This window comes from Rhinoraja longicauda, chromosome 15 (genome assembly GCF_053455715.1).
Source record: "Rhinoraja longicauda isolate Sanriku21f chromosome 15, sRhiLon1.1, whole genome shotgun sequence".
In the NCBI taxonomy this organism is placed as follows: domain Eukaryota; kingdom Metazoa; phylum Chordata; class Chondrichthyes; order Rajiformes; family Arhynchobatidae; genus Rhinoraja; species Rhinoraja longicauda.
In genome coordinates, this window is record NC_135967.1 from 37,416,844 (window position 1) to 37,436,940 (window position 20,097).

At 41.2% G+C, this 20,097-nt stretch overlaps 1 protein-coding gene across 3 annotated transcripts in view; it reads left to right on the top strand.

The window, feature by feature from the left end:
- LOC144600657 (phosphatidylinositol-binding clathrin assembly protein-like) overlaps positions 1 to 10,954 on the top strand; it is an 83,594-nt gene extending 72,640 nt beyond the window's left edge. For all 3 annotated transcript variants that reach the window (XM_078412505.1, XM_078412508.1, XM_078412506.1), the window contains 4 exons: positions 2,061 to 2,178; positions 4,634 to 4,690; positions 5,406 to 5,510; positions 6,146 to 10,954. In XM_078412505.1, the coding sequence (XP_078268631.1) occupies positions 2,061 to 2,178; positions 4,634 to 4,690; positions 5,406 to 5,510; positions 6,146 to 6,160 (295 nt within the window). In that variant the 3' untranslated portion in view covers positions 6,161 to 10,954. The remainder of the gene's footprint in view (positions 1 to 2,060; positions 2,179 to 4,633; positions 4,691 to 5,405; positions 5,511 to 6,145) is intronic.
- The last annotated feature ends 9,143 nt before the right edge of the window (positions 10,955 to 20,097 follow it).

The window sequence follows — 20,097 nt, forward strand, 5'->3', positions numbered from 1 at the left end:
ATCAAATCTTTATTTGGATTCTTGTTTGCCCTCACTAAAAACTGAACTAAAATCAACCGTGAAGAAGAAAGTGCGCGGAGGAACAAATCAACTCACTTTCAACAAATTCCTTGCTTGTAACCAAAATCAAAAGGAAAGCATGTACTGGAACTTCTATATAATATTTTGTGGCATGTTGTTGACTCTCATGATACTTGGCAATTCCTAGCACCATTTACACTCTCGCCATCATGGAATTGTCTCCCCTATCGCCCATACTGTAGGTCTCCATTATGGTCAGTCTGCACCCTTAATTGGTGGGAAATGTATGAATCTTGTTCCTCAAATACACAATTTTGTACATTGCATATATTTCCCCTTTCCAAGTCTCATGTTAATGAACCACTTGGAGAATGATTGAATGCAAAATAATTAGCACTGTGAAACTACTGATTGAATTTAGAGTCAAATCTGCATGGAAACCCTTGGCTATATTTGTTTCTCCAATTTTAAGTATGGATAAATTAACATCCATGTCAAAGATTCCAGCATTTAAATTTAACACCTAAAAAAGTATCCTATTTGACTTAGGAGTTATAAGTATGTCGCTTAAACAAATGTTTGCAAGTATCCAAATCTATTTTGGATTGCTTGTAGAATTTAACTGGCTAGTTACGTAGCTAATCAGAGCACCTAACTTCCCAGGTTCCTGCTTTTATTTCCACTTGGATCATCCTACTCATTAGGAATAAATATAAGCAAACACTGTGAGTAATCCAGATTTTTGTTCAATATTAGATTTCCTTCTCTCCAGAGATGCTGTCTGGCCTACTGAGTTATTCCAGCTTTTTGTGTCTATTTTCGATTTAAAACAGCATTTGCAGTTCCTTCCTACACGATTAGTTTCCAAGTCTCCATCGCCAGTTATTATTGTGTCGCTTTCTCAATCTGAAGGAAACAAATCTTCTCTTTTGTTCTCTATCTAAGCTATCAACAGGATGAGCGAATACTAGTTGGTTTTAGGTAACTACCACAAGTTTGAATCCTTGCTATTTGCCAATAGATGGCAATACGTCTTCACAGGCAGTGTGCGAAAGAACACAGCTTGTTGAAATCATCAATATATTGCCACCATGCTATTGCCTGTAGTATGAGGCAGTTCTTTGTTACACAGTTGGCTCGTATGTTTGCTGCGGCCCCTCGAGGACTATAGTTAACCAGCTGATGAGTTAGCATAGTGCACAACTAGGTTATCAGCATTATTTAGTTATGTTAAATAAGGAATTTACCTCAGTTGGAATTGTAGAGTATCAGCAGGAGCAACTGTGATGGGTTCTTCCCGTGGATATCAATCCTAGTTCTCTGACCTTGTCAAAGGTGGCTGTACACAGGAATTTAAATTTGCTAGCCTTCATGGTGGCAAGATTATTTTTGCACCCATAATCTTACCTCTTTATGTGGATGATTATAGTAGAAACCTGTGTCTCTGCTTGCCCTTCTCCCCCCTCCTATCTCCTTCCATGTGAATGCTGTTGCTTTTCAAATATACACATGCAAATTTTACATAGGTTTGTGTTACAACAACAGCCTTGAACTAGAAGGCTATTTATTCTGATAAATTTGCTTAAACTGCTTAATCCCAATAATCAAGGTTGGAATCCGGGGTCTCGACCCGAAACGTCACCCATTCCTTCTATCCAGAGATGCTGCCTGTCCCGCTGAATTCCTCCAGCATTTTGTGTCTACAAGAGATGCTTTGAGATCAAGATCAAGAGATGCTTTGACTGCTATAACCACATAGAGGACTACAGTAACAGAAAATGTATAAAAATGCTGGTTTACCTGAACCAACATCAACTTGTTAACACAAATATACCTCAATGTTTAGACCTTTGCACATTTGCATGGGAATGCCTTTCAATTCCTGAAGCAGCTCCAACAATTGACAAAGAAAATTCCTTTAAAAATTGCAGATTGCGACAGGAATATTAAGTGATGTCAATAAGTGCTTAAGATGAAATATTAATCTTGTTTTTCTCCACCACAAAAAAATTGAATTTTAAAAATCTTTTTATGTGTAGAATGGATCAACAGTGGATCCAGAGTGGGGAGAAGAAATTGACGGGAGGATCGAATTGGCAACCAAAGTCCGCTGCATCAACCTCCTGGAGTGCAACACCAATGAATGTTCCTCCAATGGTATGTTTAAAACAGTTTAGTTTAGTTTAGAGATACAGTGCGGAAATAGTGCCCTTCGTCCTACCGGGTCCTTACCACCCAACGATCCCCGCACAGTAACACTATCCTACCCACACCAGGGACAATTTTTACACTTATACCAAGCCAATTAACCTACAAACCCGTATAGTGTGAACTTTGAAGTGTGGGATAAAACCGAAGATCTTAGAGAAAACCCATGCGGTCGCGGGGAGAACGTACAAACGAGTCGGGATCGAACTCGAGTCTCTAGCGCTGCAAGTGCTGTAAGGCAGCAACTCTATCGCTGTGCCACCGTGCCGTCCTGCTTTAATGTAGATTCTGTTAAATTAAATATTAGCATTCATTTAATTTACTTTAATCAAAACGGTGCAGGAGTCCTGCTACAACCTATAACCAAAATCTTGCATGACCAACAGTCTTAATTTGCATCATTTTCCTGAAAGCAAAATAATTCCCCATCAAACTTGCTCTAAAATGTTAACCTACAAAAAATTAGGTTATCACCTTTGGGCTGAAACAGTGTTCAGAGTGGGTTGGATGTAATGCTGGTCTTTGCAATTCACACCTATTCAAGTACCATAGACATAAATTGATTGGGGGGGGGGGGGTTTCTTGAGTTACAGAAATAAATTTGCTGAAACATGTTGCTGTGGAACCTGTTTCTTCCTGTTTGGAAGTGGAATTGCTTGTAAACATTTTTTTTAAATTTCATAATTCCCTGATTGATTGTATACACGTGCCTTTGCTGGAGGTGCAATTGAGAGGTGCTTTGAACTGGAAATATAATTAGCACCAAACAATCCATGGCTTACATTTTAATTTATTTGTTTTATAAATGAAACCTTATATGAAATATATATTTTACAATGAATACCATATGTTTGCCAAGAGTGGTAGGTAGTTGAGGCAGGGACTAATGCAACATTTAAGAAACAATTAGACAGGCACATGGATTGGACAGGTTTGGAGGGATATGGGCCAAACGCAGCCAGGTGGGACAAGTATAGATGGGACATGTTGGTCGGTGTGGGCAAGTTGGGACAAAGGGCCTGTTTCCACGCTATATGACTCTATGACTATGTATATGGAATGAGCTGGCAGAAGAGGTATTGAGACAGGTACTATAACAGCATTTTAAAAAAACATTTGGACAGGTTCATGGATAGAAAAGGTTAAGAAGGATATGGGGCAAAGGCAGGTGGGACTAGTGTAGATGGGGAATGTTGGTCGGCATAGGCAAGTTGGGTTGAAGGGCCTGTTTCTACATGGTATGGCTCTGACTCTATGCCTCTTAAGTTTAGAGACAAGTTTTTTCAATATTATTGTGTTGAAGCCTGAACTGTAGTTAAATGAATTTTTCCTTTATATTATTGGCTGGCTTACCTTCGTACCTCATCTTTTCTCCCCGTGTTGCCTTTTTATGGGACAGAGGCAGCAAGGGATGGGGGAAGTGTCTTGGTGGAGCTTTGTCTGCTCAAAACCTATTTAAAAGGCATTAAGCACATCCCATAGAGGTAACCAGTCGACCCTGACTCTGATTTGTAGCCTGTGAAGTTATTCAGTCCCTAGCATCCACTTGATTAAATTGAACCTCTAACTTGTTTTTGATTCCTCGCTTGGTGTCCCCGATAGCCTTGCGGAAATAATACTTGGCCTCCTTGTATATTGTGGGATCATCCTTTATGATAGCCTTGGATTTGGACTTTAAAAGAGAATGATTCTTCCTGTTCATCTAAAGTTTCTGGTTGGGACAGACCTTAACTATCTTTGTCGGCATGCTGTCGTCAGTACATTTCTTGATGAAACTGGTGCTTACTGATGTATACTCATTCAAGGGGATGAAATGATCTGGAGCATGTTCCAGTTCACCGACTCAAAGCCGCCCTGAAGTAGACCCTCAGCCTCCAGACCACTGCCATATTATTCTTTGTTGATGCCTCACTTTTTAATCTCTGTCTGTAAGCCGGCAGAAAAAAAGGATTTTAAGTGCTTGCCATATTCATGCCCCTTTTTTGTTTGATTTTTTTTAACAGTAATCTGGAGCACTATCTACACCATGTAACTGGAAAGGCGATATCGCAGAAGATTGATACAAAAAGCTGGAGTAATCTCTGGAGAAAAGGAATAGGTGGTGTTTCAGGTTACAGAAGGGTTTTGACCCGAAATGTCATCTATTCCTTTTCCCCAGAGATGCTGCTAGACCACTGAGTTACTCCAGCTTTTTGTGTCTATCTTCAGTTTAAACCAGCATCTTCAGTTCCTTCCCACACAAGGAGACATAACAGAATAGCTATATTGTATTTGGCCACTTTATTGAGCCTCATGCTGAGGCACAGATGAGATCTTGCAGCTTATCTTCTCTTTTCCTATAATTGATTGCAATGATAGATCTCCAATACAGTATTATTGAACTAATGTTTTTATTTGCACGCAGGTGCCACCGCCAATGTCTTTCCCAGTGTCAACACCTCAAGTGCCTGTATATGGAATGGTGAGCAATTTTTTTTGGTTAATATTTCTGCCTGTGCTGAGGGAATTTACTTGTGCTGCCCATATATTTGATTAAATTATCCCATAACTTCAAACATGAACTTCCCAACAAAGGCGCTGCATATTCCCCCAAAATGATTTCTGCTTCAGAGGCCAGCGAGTGATATAATTCATCATGCAGCGCCTAGAATGATGAATTGGAAAACTGCAGGGAAACTAATACCTGTAGTTTGGGCATTCCTGGAACTTATTGCTACCACACTGCTGGATTCGGATGTGGAGGTAGTTAGCTGGCAGGTATCCTGAGCCTTAGTCTTTTTGGCTAAGGTAGTCCTTAAAACTGAATGAGAAAGCCTTTGTTGAATTTGTATTAATTATTTGCACTTTTTTCCTGGGCATAAATCTCCAAACAGAATAGAGTTAGACATTACTGCTTATATTTCATCAGGTCATAAGTGATAGGAGCAGAATTAGGTCATTCGGCCCATCATCTACTCTGACATTCAATCATGGCTGATCTATCTCTCCCTCCTAACCCCATTCTCTTGCCTTCTCCCCATAACCCCTGACACCCGCACTGATCAAGACTTCATCAAAGCTGGATCGAAAATTGAATTTTCTACACTCTAGAAATGTAATTATTCTACTTATAAGATACACGTAATCATAGATTTTTTTCACTGATTAATTTTATCGCCTCATTGTATGACTCACAGGTACCTGGAATGGGAACAGTGCCTGTGGTAGCACAACAGCCAGTGATGTTTCCTCAGACTGTAATGAGGGCAACTAATCCATTTGCACCAGTTAATGGAGCTCAGGTACGCATTGCACATATACTATTCATTTCGTGTGAGGTTTTCCACCTTATGAAGCACCCAGGATGGCACAGTGGTGCAGCTAATAGAATTGCTGCCTTGTTGCTCCAGTGAGCTAGTAATCTTGACCTCCAGTGTTGAGTTTGCATATTCAACCTGTCCCCAATTTTCTTCAGATGCTCCCATTTTTCTCCCACATCCCAAAAATGTGCAGATTAGCAGGTTAATTGATCATTACAAATTTCTCCTCGTCTGTAGGCGAGTGGTAGAATCTGAGTGTACTTGATGAGAATGTGAGCAGAATTAAATAGTATTAGTGTAAGTGGGTGCTTAATGATGAGCATGGACTCTAACCCTCATTATAAAGAACTGGTTTAAAGACTTAAAGTTTATTTTTTTCCATGAACTTCAAAGAAACCAGTTATTCTCATGGACAATATGATACTTCTTAAGTGAACCAGAACTTTCATACCATTAATTATAATGGCAAGTATGCAATGGCAACTATTTGTTGAATTGAACACTCAATCTGCATTTCCTCAAATGTAGTTGTTTCCACGCTGACAGATATGTTTTTGTTTGTGTTTCTTATCATCCTTAAAAGTGTGTACTAACGCTTGATTGTTCTGTTATCTCAGTTGCAGTTCATGTAGAGACAGCAATGATATATCAACACACATTACAGTAAGCACCAAATATCTGGATGAAGGCAGATGAAACAGCCCAAGACTTGGGGCTTAATCATCATTTTAAAAATCTCATTGAACTTGCATTACCTTACTGCTTCCTAATCTCTAACTTTTTAATGGAGAAATGCTGAATGGAAAACAATCCAATCTGTATTGAATGATTATTATCTAAGTGAGCAGGCTTGAAATGATGTTTATATTTATTGACCTGTTCAGTGCGGTTCCTTTTCTCTGCTGAACGAAATTGAAACAACTGTTCTAACCGCAAGAACATGAAAGCTACCAGTAATATTAACAAGTAAATGGAAACCTGAAATTGAATCATCGGATTCAGACACATTCAAAAACATTTCTTAGATCCTGTCAGGCTGCTTGGGTTGGTTTATTAACCTACTAGCAGATAAGTATTTCAATGCACAACATTGAAAATTAAAGTTTGTATTGACAGTTGTTTACTTCCTTGTTCCTTTTGATCAGCTTGGGAGGATTTCATCCTTTTATGACTGGGTGCATTGTAATACATGATTTTGTTTATGTCAGGCAACTGTTACTGGGAATATCATTGTGCTTTGCTGTGCATAAAATGAGTATTCATTTTACAGTATGTTTGAAAAGAAAGTATAATACATATATCTGTGTGGTGTTTATTCTGGATAACTTCAAATCATGAAATTAGCATTTTTTTATTAAGTTATCACTAACCTTTCTCAATATTAAAAGTTAAGACAGTAGAAATTGAACATTATCAAATTATTGCAAGCTAGGTGAAGAAAAGCAATGTGTAGCATCCAACTTCTGCTGGATGGATCTCAGGTATGGTTTAATTAGAGCTGCCCTATTCTGAATGCATCTGAAATTGAATTTACCATCAGCAGGAAGTTCTGATGGGTTAGCTTTGGTTGTCTACTGAACAAATTGCTGCATACAGTCATGCCTGTGCTACTTGGAACATCTATTGAAAGCACCACATCAGCATCAACAACCAAGTCACATCAGTTTCTTAATGTGTACATTTCCTCCAAGGTCCTTGTACTTATAAAATTTTAAAAGGTTAACATTTTAACTATTTAGCCAAGGATTCTCTGAAAGTGGATTCCCTTATTTGTACACCGTTGATTACACCGAAGGTGCTCATGACAGGTGAACGTGATTTTCTATTGATATCACCTGTTGAATCACTAATGAAATTTAACTTGATTCCTATCATCGTACTTCCCCTTCCCTCTCCCAACTCCAGATTATGTTTGTGGCAACATTACACTGTTAACTAGCTCTATTTACAAATAACTTTTACCATAAGTTTGATTTTTGAGAATACATTGCAAACCAAATACATTTTTATAAAGACAGCTCGGCACTTGAATTACAGAAATGTTGAATGGCAAGAATTGATTAACCAAAAGCGGGCTAAACAAACAGTGTGTAGCATTAATTTTGTATCAAACTGTGTAATATTAAAGGTTATGATTATAGGAAGGCTGAACAAACAAAAAATACAGGCATTACATGGGATTAAGTACTATATCAGTGTAGTGTTTATATTGATTTACAAAGCTCCAGGGATATACTTAATCTCAATTTTTATCGTACTCTTCTACCCATTTAGATTTGGTTCTGATTCCATGAACCTAAGGGATTTCAGGAAGACCAATGGGTACCCTGTTCTTCATTGCCCTAAGTATTAGGATCACCATTTCAGTCAGCAACTTTAATAGGCAGGTAATGAATAACCTTAGGAACATTTTCTTCTCCCACCCCACACATCGCAGAGTAGAAACAATTATGGACGAACACCTACCAACCTCGGGCAAGTTAGTCAGTATACATGGATGAAACATTTTCTCCAAGTCCCCCTCCCCACCATATTGCACTACTTGGTGTTTTGCATCTACAATGGAAAATCCTTTCTGATGAGGTGCTTGTTAATGTAAGTTGAATTATGAATGTTTTACAAATTTGTGCCAACATAACATTATCCATTTGTAGCTAGAGAATCTTTACAATTTCTAAATAAGAACTTACTTGAGTAAGGGAACTTTGATATACATATCTTCCTCTGAACTTATAATAGTAACTCAATAATACTTGATCAAATTTATGTGATCACTTTAAAGTTAATAATGTTTTGACAGATCAGGAAAAGCTATATTTCATTGTTGCTATTTTAATTGCCTTTTCATGCCAGTTTCTCCACCTAAATTTTAATATGACTTAAAAATTGCAGGCACTGAAGTCTGTGCAATGTAAGGGTTAATTAAATATAATTGTGGCTAGTGAATGTTGTTTGAATGTTCCGATTGTTCATTCCCTATTCCAGAATGTTTTTCTTTCTATCCCGCTCAGAGTTGGGCTTTATCATTTTGTTTTCGAATTGGGGAAATAAGAGGGGTCAGAAAAACGATGTACATTTGGCTTTTGGCACAAAGAATAAGACTTATCTGGATTTTCATCTGTGTACAAAATGCAAAGAACATTTCCAATTAGTTCTTTTTAAGGGAGGTGATAGCTAGCTCCAAAGTTTAAGGTAAAATCCACACTATTGAGTTATTTCACAATTTGGACAATAGCCTGATTTTTACATGTGTGCAAATTTGTATAAAGCCCTGGAATGCAAAGGGACTCATTGTTTATATAACATCTTAGTTGATCTACTAATGCAGGGAAGACTTTTTAAAAAATCTATGATATTCTTGATCAAATGTATTTGAGTAATTCAAGGAGATGGCATCATGTTGAGAACGAGATCTATTGAAATGCACCAGTTTTTATGTTGCTGTCAGCTCTCAAATGTAGAAAAGGTTATTTTCATAAAGAATCATACAGTTGCCTCACATTAATGTAAATTATGGTCACCATCTTTGTTATTGTTAATAAGAGGACTCTTGTGAGCTTGCTTCACTTTTTTTGCACTGAATCATCTTATTAGAGGGTTTGTTGGAGAGGAAGTCCTGCTGAAGAGATGCAGCAGAGAGAGAAAAGCAAACAGACAGGAAACCCTTATGAGTTAAGTCTATGTTTGTAATTATGGAGGTCTTTCATCTGTCATGCTGCCTGTAATCTCATGTTGCCAAATGTTCAGGAGTAACTAACTGCCTGAATGAATGCTTAGCTCTGTTTTAGTGTGAAATGCATCATAAAATAATCCTAGTTCCATCTATGGAGGCTGATGTGGCCTGTAATATGAAAATGCATAATCAAAGTAATCAATGTTGATTAAAAGCAGAAAATACTGGAACCATGTAGCAGGTCACTTTCACAACTCTGTCATTTGCCACATCCTCAAAATTTAGAGACTTGTGCAGGCTTCTTGGCTTGCGTGCAAGGAAAGGAAAATGAAAGACAAGTTACTTAAACTTGAGAACAGAAACTTGCAAATTATGCTCAGTATTATATAATCATAGTTTGCACAAGTAATTTATTTTTAAAAATTGTGGATTTAAAATAACGACTAAGGATATTCAGTTTGTGGTAATAAAAAATTACATTCCACATGCAATAGAAATATGGCCCTTTCAGTAACCAGGTAGAAGTCTGCAAGTTGTTGACATTATAAGCCAACCAAGCTTGTTTGAAACCTGTTTTTTGTGTTGCAATAGATCATAGCACCACCTACCTTGACCCTGATCTTGGCTTAATATAGGTTGTACTTGGATTTTGTGATTGAGCAATCAGTAAATTATCTTAAATTGCAGTAAGTGAGGGCCCATTTACTATTTATGTACAATAATTTCTTCTGATCTGACTTTTTCATGTTATCAAAATCAAGAAATCCTTCATTAACACCTTACATTTGTCAAGGTTGCAAATTACTAATTAATCTCTTAAATACATACAAATGTGCCAATGGAATGAACAACCGACAGAGCAGGCTGTAAAGGAATTTGGTCTTCTTGCTTTATCATGTGTGGAAATCTAATTGACTCAGTCATACATACATAATTGTGCTGCAATAATTTCTTCAGGTTTTGATTTGCATGGAAAAACTTTCAAAGCACTTGTCTGCACATATTTTTACAAAAATGTTCGTTTGTTTTTAAAGTTCCAGTGTAGTTAAAGCACATTGACTTGCTGCTACTTTTATTGGTGAACCAATGCAAATCTAAAAGTATCAAGGAAACATTTTAATCTTCTATACATACTCCCAGGAATGCTTTTTATTTCAAGTTACAGCCACGTGCTGTTTAAATGCTTCCCTCTGTGTGGTCTTCAATTTTTAAAATGTCACCAGAACAATGAGTTTTAAACAAGTAAAATGTTGAATTTCCTTCACACTATAAACTACCTTTTCCATCACCTAACAGACTTGTTCCATATTAATCCATCACTTTAATAAAAAAAATCTTCCAACATTTATATGTATCACTGTGGTAAATGTGTGAGCACTGAAATATGGAGGATATTACCCAAGATTTTTAGTGCACGTAGAAGTGGGAGTTGAACTGAATATATAATTACGCACTGTGGATCGGTGCTTCTTTGTAAATAAGTGCAGGAATTTCCTTTCCTTTTTGAGTAGTTTATGCTGTGAGGGGAACAAAAAAAATTATGTGAATTGCAACATATAAAAATTACGCTGTTGTATTGCATTTTTGCAGATTATATTTTTGAGTAATTGAAACCTGTATATGTTATCATTTATACATTCAAAGTAACTAGTAAACCTAGAAAAATAGCAAGTTTCATCAGGGTTGTATTTGATTCTGAAATCAGTATGTGGGCAAGTGCATTATTGCATAATAAAGGAAATGTATTAAACAACCCAGCTTGTGTTCTTTCAGATTAAATGAGAGATGCTTTACTTTTGTGTCTTAAACACTATTGAATATCGTCAAATAGTTTTTGTGACTGAGAGTCCAATTACAACTACAACTGTGCATGTGCGCATGTGCATGGCACCTTTTAATGTAGTTAAATGTCTGTGCTTTACTGGAGCATTACCAGAAAATTGACAACGAGCAACACAGGTAAAGGTGATCAAAGAGATAAATTTAAAGAAGCAACTTCGGGAAGGACAAATAATAGAGAAGATTCTGAAGAGAAATCAAGATCTTAAGGTAACAGTTGAAAGCATGGTTGCTAAGCTTGGAGTGATGGTAGATTTTCTTTTAGATTTAGAGATACAGCGCGGAAACAGGCCCTTCGGCCCACCAGTTCCGCGCCGCCCAGCGATTCCCGCACATTAACACTATCCTACACACACTAGGGACATTTTTTACATTTACCCAGTCAATTAACCTAATTACACGTCTTTGGAGTGTGGGGGAATCCGAAGATCTCGGAGAAAACCCACGCAGGTCACAGGGAGAACGTACAAACTCCGTACAGACGGTGCCTGTAGTCAGGATCGAACCGGCGTCTCCGGCGCTGCATTCGCTGTAAGGCAGCAACTCTACCGCTGCGCCACCCATGTGCAAGAGGTTAGATTTTAAAAAGCGTAGTAATTCGTCATTCCCAATTTGTCAACCCCTCCTCCCCACTATTTAGTCCTGCTTTTCAGTCTTCCTAACTCTTTAAACTCGCGTTGCAGAACCTCCTTCCTCTTCCAACATCGTTTGTGCCCATGTGCACAACTACTTCTGGCTGTTCACCTTCCTTCTCGAGGATGTTCTGAGGTCAGTCCGTGACATCTTGAACCCTGGTACCAGGGAGGCAACAGACCATCCTTGAGTCTCGTCTGCTGCCACAGAATCTCCTGTCTGCACCTCGGACAATGGAGTCACCCACCACTATGGCTCTGCCCGACGCCGGTCTCACCTGTCGAGTTTCATCGTTAGTATTGGAGCCACCGACCTGTCTGTCGTTCGGACTGGAAGCATCTTCTGCCCCGACAGCTCCCAAGAGGGTGTACCTGTTTTCATTAGGCACAGCCACCGGGGTCTCCTGCACTCCACTTGAACTCCCTTTCCTCACAGTCACCCACCTTCGCTCTTCCTGTGTCCTTGGCGTGACAACCTCACTGTAGGTCCTGTCCAGGAAACACTCGTTTTCCCAGATGGCTCTGAGGTCATCCAGTTCCCCAACACGTTCATTCAGGAGCTGCACTTGGACACAATTCCTGCAGGTGCAGTTTCCAGAAGCTCCAGCGGTGTCCCTGCCTTCCCACATCCTGCAGGAAACACACTGCACCAAATTGCCTGCCATTTCTTCAGTGACAAAAATCAAAATTCAAACAAGCGTAGCCTCCTCGCCGAAGACTCTTGAGCCAAAGACTCACATTTCACCAACAAAGCTCCACTTATTTTTATCTGCTACCTAATCAGCTACTTTAGGGCTGATTAGTAAATTGATTAGTAAATTACCTGAACCTGAAGGTCTTGGTGCTCTATTTAAACTGCCTTTACCTGTGCGTCACCTTCTTTTGTAACAAACTTTCCAGCCAATGAACTCTTTACTCCGTTTTCAAACTTCCTGCTTCTCTGGGCTCCACGCAAGTACAGCACTAGAACCTGGTTCTTGGCACTCCTTTTAGACTGCCTTTACCTGTGAGTCAGTGTAGGAAAATAACTGCAGATGCTGGTACAAATCGAAGGTATTTATTCACAAAATGCTGGAGTAACTCAGCAGGTCAGGCAGCATCTCAGGAGAGAAGGAATGGGTGACGTTTCGTGTCGAGACCCTTCTTCAGACTGATGTCAGGGGGCGGGACAAAGGAAGGATATAGGTGGAGACAGGAAGATAGAGGGAAAACTGGGAAGGGGGAGGGGAAGAGAGGGACAGAGGAACTATCTAAAGTTGGAGAAGTCAATGTTCATAACGCTGGGCTTCAAGCTGCCCAAGCGATATATGAGGTGCTGTTCCTCCAATTTCCGATGGGCCTCACTATGGCACTGGAGGAGGCCCATGACAGAAAGGTTAGACTGGGAGTGGGAGGGGAAGTTGAAGTGCTCAGCCACCGGGAGATCAGGTTGGTTAAGGCAGACTGAGTGAAGGTGTTGAGCGAAACGATCGCCGAGCCTACGTTTGGTTTCGCCGATGTAAAGAAGTTGACATCTAGAACAGCGGATACAATAGATTAGGTTGGAGGAGGTGCAGGTGAACCTCTGTCTCACCTGGAAAGACTGTTTGGGTCCTTGGATGGCGTTGAGGGGGGAGGTAAAGGGACAGGTGTTGCATCTCCTGCGATTGCAGGGGAAAGTGCCTGGGGATGGGGTGGTTTGGGTAGAAAGGGAGGAGTGGACCAGGGAGTTACGGAGGGAACGGTCTCTGCGGAACGCAGAAAGGGGAGGGGATGGGAAGATGTGGCCAGTAGTGGGGTCCCGTTGGAGGTGACGGAAATGTCGGAGGATGATTTGTTGGATACGCTGGCTGATGGGGTGGAAGGTGAGAATGAGGGGGATTCTGTCCTTGTTACGAATGGGGGGAGGGGGAGCAAGAGCGGAGCTGCGGGATATGGAAGAGGCCCTAGTGAGAGTCTCATCTATAATGGAAGAGGGGAAACCCTGTTTCCTGAAGAATGAGGACATCTCTGATGCCCTAGTGAGAAACACCTCATCCCGGTCGCGGATGCGGCGTAGACGGAGGAATTGGGAGTCGGGGATAGACTTTTTGCAGGAGACAAGGTGGGAAGAAGTGTCCAGATAGCTGTGCGAGTCAGTGGGTTTATAGTAGATGCCAGTCACTAGTCTGTCTCCTGTGACTAGTGATGGAGATGGTGAGGTCCAGAAACAGTAGTGAGATGTCGGAGATAGTCCAAATCCACCCAAAACTTCATCCTCAATATTGATGGTCTCCCAGTATCCACCTCCCCTCACATCCGGAATCTTGGAATCATCTTTGATCAAACCCTCTCCTTCGACAAACACATCAAACACATCACAAAGACAGCCTTCTTCCACCTCAAAAACGTTGCCCGTCTCCGTCCATCCCTCTCCTCCACAGCTGCAGAAACCCTCATCCACGCCTTCATCACCTCCCGTCTGGACTACTGCAACAGCCTCCTCTATGGCGCACCCTAAAAAATCATCAGTAAACTTCAATACATTCAAAACTCCGCTGCCCGTCTACTCACCCACTCCCCGATCCGTGACCATATCACCCCCGTCCTTTACAAACGCCACTGGCTCCATCCCCCAGAGAATCCAGTACAAAATCCTCCTCATGACCTACAAAGCCCTCCATAACCTGGCCCCATCCTACCTGACTGACCTCCTCCACAGGCACACTCCCACCTGCACCCTCCGCTCTGCTGCTGCCAATCTCCTGTCCCCCCCCATCCGGACCAAACTCAGATCCTGGGGGGACAGGGCTTTCTCCATCGCTGCTCCCACCCTATGGAACTCACTACCCCAAACCGTCAGAGACTCCTCCTCACTCACCACATTCAAAACATCACTGAAGTCTCACCTGTTCAGCACTGCCTTCAACCACTGAAGGTCACCCCACCTTCTGTCTCCTTTTCTGTTCGTTTACTTATTTATCTATTTATTCACTTCTCTATGTTCTAGAAATCCCTGTAAAGCGTCTTTGAGTGTTTGAAAAGCGCTATATAAATGTAATGCATTATTATTATTATTATTATTATTTAAGAGCAGGATGGAAATTGGTAGTGAAGTGTAAGAAGTCTAAGTTCTGCATGGGTACAAGAGGTAGCACCAATGCAGTCGTCAATGTAGCGGAGGTAGAGTTCGGGGATGGGGCCGGTGTATGTCCGGAACAGGGATTGTTCGACATACCCGACAAAGAGGCAGACATAGCTAGAGCCCATGCGAGTGCCCATAGCTACACCTCTGGTTTGGAGGAAGTGGGAGGAGTCAAAGGAGATGTTGTTAAGGGTAAGAACCAGCTCTGCTAGGCGGAGGAGAGTGTTAGTAGATGGGGATTGGCTGGTTCTACGGTCGAGGAAGAAACGGAGGGCTTCAAGACCATCTTTGTGAGGGATGGAAGTGTAGAGTGACTGGACATCCATGGTACAGATGAGGGAGTGGGGGCCTGGGAACCGGAAGTTATCGAGGAGACGGAGAGCATATGAGATCTCTTGGTCGTAGGTGGGGAGGGATTTGACCAAGGGGGATAGGGTGGAGTCGAGGTAGGTGGAAATAAGTTCGGTGGGACGTGAACAGGCAGAAACAATGGGTCTGCCGGAACAGTTCTGTTTATGGATTTTAGGTAGGAGGTAAAACCGGACCGTGCGGGGCTGGGGAACGATACGTTTGGAGGCATTAGAGGGTAGAGCGCCGGAAATGGTGAGGTCCGTGATGGTGTTCATGATTAAGGTCTGGTGTTCGTCAGTGGGGTCATGGAACAAGGAAATGGCAGACGAGTTGAACCGAGTTTAAATCGTCAGTGTGTTAAACCTTTCATTGACCGTCTGCAGTGGATTGAATTACAGAAATCCCAAAGGTATTCTGTGCATGGAGGATCATAATCCAATATTAATTCTGAAGTATCATTTAAGGAAATTCCTACTTAAACTGAGTTAAAGTTCAAAATCTGAAGTGGTGGAGTCAGAGTCACGAGAATACATAGATGTTGCAATTTGTAATTGTGTCTGTAAATTGAAAGCAAAACTTCAGCATGACTGTTGTCTGTGTTGACTAGTCCATCTGGGTGCCAATAAACGTCCCATCTTGGATACTCCATTTTGGGTGGACACTGTTTTGCATTGTTGAACTATTGAGTAAAATGTGTTGTGAAATGCTGAGTTGCTCTCTTTCCTGTCTCATCCGAGCTTCTTTGGTATACCATTAGAAGAAAAGGAATAACGTTTACTAACGTTTTCTCAACAATATCATTGGTTTAATGTTTGACAGCAAAACACAAATCTGCCAGAGGAACTCACTAGGTCAGGCAGCACCTATGGAGGAATTGACGCAACATTTTTGTATCATGACTCTTCTGAAGAAAGGGGAGAAAAGCCTGGATAAGAAGGGGGTGGGGTCAGCAATTTTTTTTAAATGTTCATCTAAATATGTATCATTAATCAATGCCTTAATGCGTTCCTTAATACATGCCCAGTGATAGTATTTGGAATTGGATTGAATTTGGAATACTATGAGCAGTTTTGGGCCTCGTATCTTAAAACGGCACGATGGCGCAGCAGTAGAGTTGCTGCCTTACAGCGCCAGGGACCTGGTTCGATCCTGACTTCTGGTGCTGTCTGTACGGAGTTTGTACGTTCTCCCCGTCACTTGCGTGGGTTTTCTCTGGGAGCTCTGGTTTCCTCCCACACTCCAAAGATGTACAGGTTTGTAGGTTAAAAAAAAACCTGCAGAGGCTGGTTTAAATCAAAGGGAGGCACAAAATGCTGAAGTAACTCAGCGGGTCAGGCAGCATCTCTGGAGAGAAGGAATGGGCAATGTTTTGGGTTGAGACCCTTCTTCAGACTGATGTCAGGGGAGGGGGCGGGACAAAGATAGGATGTAGTAGGAGACAGGAAGACTAGTGGGAGAACTGGGAAGGGGAGGAGATAGAGAGGGAAAGAGTAACTATCTGAAGTTAGAGAAGCCAATGTTCATACTACTGGGGTAACCAACCTAATCTCCCGGTGGCTCAGCACTTCAATTCCCCCTCCCATTTCCAATCTGACCTTTCTGTTCTGGGCCTCCTCCATTGTCAGCGTGAGGTCCAGCGCAAATTGGAGGAACAGCATCTCATATTTCGCTTGGGCAGTTTACACCTCAGTGGTATGAACATGACTTCTCTAACTTCAGATAGTTCCTCTTTCCCTCTCTATCCCCCTCCCCTTCCCAGTTCTCCCACTAGTCTTCCTGTCTCCTACTACGTCCTATCTTTGTCCCGCCCCCTCCCCGGACATCAGTCTGAAGAAGGGCCTCGACCCGAAACATCACCCATTCCTTCTCTCCAGAAATGCTGCCTGACCCGCTGAGTTACTCCAGCATTTTGTGTCTACCAGGTTTGTAGGTTAGTTGGCTTGGTAAAAATTGTACATTGTCCCTAGTGTGTGGGGATAGTGTTAGTGTGTGTGGATCGCTGGTTGGTTCGGAATCAATGGGCCATAGGGCCTGTTTCTGAGCTGCATCTCTAAGCTACACTATCTGACGATGGATGTGCTAACATTGGAGAGGGTCCAGAGGAGATTTATGAGAATGATCCCATGGATGTTTGGGTTAATGTACGATTAGCATTTGATGAACCAGTACTTTCTGGATTTTAGACGTATAAGGGGGGGCTTCATTTAAAATTACAAATACTGAAAATAGTGAGAGGATGTTTCTAATAGCGGGAGAGTCTAGGATTAGAGGGCACAGCCTCAGAATAAACAAACATACCTTTAGAGTGGAGATGAGGAACTTCTTTTGCCAGTGGAATTCATTGCTGCAGCTGGCTGTGGAGGTTGTCATTTGGTATTTTTACAGCCGAGATTGACAGGTTCTTGATTAGTATGGGCGTCAAAGGTTGCGGGGAGAAGACAGGAGAATGGGTTTGAGGGAAAGATAATCAGCCATGATTGAATGGCAGCATAGAATAGATGGGCCAAATGACCTAATTATGTTCCAATGTCTTATGAACTAATCACATTTGACGGCATTAGACTCGTATGTCTCAATTCCTCTCCTAGCCAGTACATGTCCAGATGTCCTTTAAATGAGTGAATGCCAGGGACCTCAGCAGTGTTGATCTACAGCAGGACCTTGAAGTGCAGTTCAAAACTCCCCAAAAATGGCAACACTCACAGATAGTGCAGTGGAGCCAGCATTTGGCATGCTGCCTTCCTAGGCTGTGGCATTGAATACAAGAGTCAAGATGTCATGTAGCTGTGCATTTTTAACAGGACAGCGTGTCCTGCAGAAGTACAAATGGAAATAAAGTTTGTTCTACAGATGCAGTTTCATTGTTGCTCAGATGGATGAGAATGTCCTCTTACCATCTAATAAAATCTTACTTGTGGATAATGAATGGTGGGGTGGGAACACATTGCAAGCTTGGGCACAAGGATTTTTGACCTTATTCCTTTCTTTTCATCTCTTCCCAATTCACTAATTTGTCAATTGGGTGCTTTTAGTATTGAAATTATTTTACATTCTTCAAAGCAATTTTGATCACATAACCAGAAGTCTAAAGTATATCACCTCAAATGTTTCCTGTCCATATAGGATGCTGTAGAAAATGTCAACACTTTACCTGGAAACAGAATTAGCTGACAACCTACAAGTTAGTCGGTGAGGCAAATGTCAGAAAATGGACTAAATGTGTATCAATGCCCATTTTCAGATGTTCATAGATGTTTAACACTTCCACAAAAAAATCTGCTCATTAGATCAGCTAAGATTGAACCGCCCAGTACTCAACAGATCCATGAAAATTAGATGGTAATATTTTAGTGCTCCTTGTATCAATCAGTAGCTACACTATGAGAGTTGTATTTAGGCTTGAGACGAAAAATAGATTACGAGAGGAAGTCTGAAGAAGGAGCTGTGACCAAAATATTTACTATACATTCTCTCCACAACATTGTGTTTTACTGGACGGACTGGGGGCCAGGCCACATCTGTGCAGGCAAATAAATCAACAACTTTTCAGAAACGGACCCTGTAACGGGACTGAGAGTGGGGAATGACCATGATATCGAAGTGAGAGGAAGGGGGCGAGCATGTCAAGGGGCATCTTATTGATGCTATTATCATAATTATTTTCAAGAAATAAGACCAATCCAATCAGGCTAACTACAAAAGGATCACCCATGCCCTCTGTCACATGGAATGGTTTACAATGGTTTTCATCTGTGGGAGGAGCTTTTTAGCTACAAGAAGGATTTCTTGTAGCTAAAAAGCTCCTCCCAAAGATGAAATGTAGATGGTGTTGACTAACTCTCCCTCTTCCCCTCGCATCAGACAAGAGGTGTGAAAGCGCATACCTCCAGATTCAGGGACAGTTTCTTCCCAGCTAATATCAGGCAACTGAACCATCCTATCAACAACTAGAGAGCGGACCCTGAGTTACTATCTACCTCATTGGAGACCGTCAGACTAACTTTAATCGGATTTTACTGGACTTTATCTTGCACTAAACATTATTCCCTTTATCATGCATCTGTACACTGTGGATGGCTCGATTGGAATCATGTAGAGTATTTCCGCTGACTGGTTTACGTGCAACAAATACTTTTCACTGTACCTCGGTATACGTGACAATAAAGTAAGAGACACAATGGAAATTACCTTCGCGACGCAACAAATACAAGAAGAAAGAAGGAACCAGCACTAAGTGGCTTATTTTAACATTACAAAGTTTTTGATTTCGCACATGAGGCTTGGCTGTCTTAAAATTGGTCACCGAGGATGAGCACATGGAGAACATGCCGGAAGAAGCATCTAACCTTAATAACCCAGCCACCTTCTCTGTTAAATTCCATCCAACCATTGGTTACCTTAGAACCCATAGACCTGAAGATAACCCTGTAATTTTCCTCAATCCAACGGGACCACTCGCTGAGAATTGGCAAGACAATAAGCCTTGTGTAAATATATGCAATATTTCATTTAATTTTAAATTGGAAAAATGTTGCACATTCATACAGCGGATTGTGCAGAAATTGCATTCACACCAAAGATTGTTCATTTTTTCCTCAGGTTTGTTATTTGCTTGGGATATATATATATTTGCTTGGGATTTAAATATATATATTTGACTTTTTGCATGGATTGTTATTTCCAGACGCTTTGCTATTTTGGTTGACACCTGAGTCAAAGCGTCACGGAGTGATACAGCATAGAAACAGGCCCTTTGGCCCAACTTGCCCACACCGACTAACATGTCCCAACTATACTAGTCCCACCTGCCCACGTTTGGCCCGTAACCTTCTAAACCTGTCCTATCCATGTACCTGTCTAAATGTTTCTAAACGTTGTGATAATCCCTGCCTCGACTCCCTCCTCCGGCAGCTCGTTCCATACACCCACCAACCTTTTGTGGGGAAAAAGTTACCCCTCAGATTCCGATAA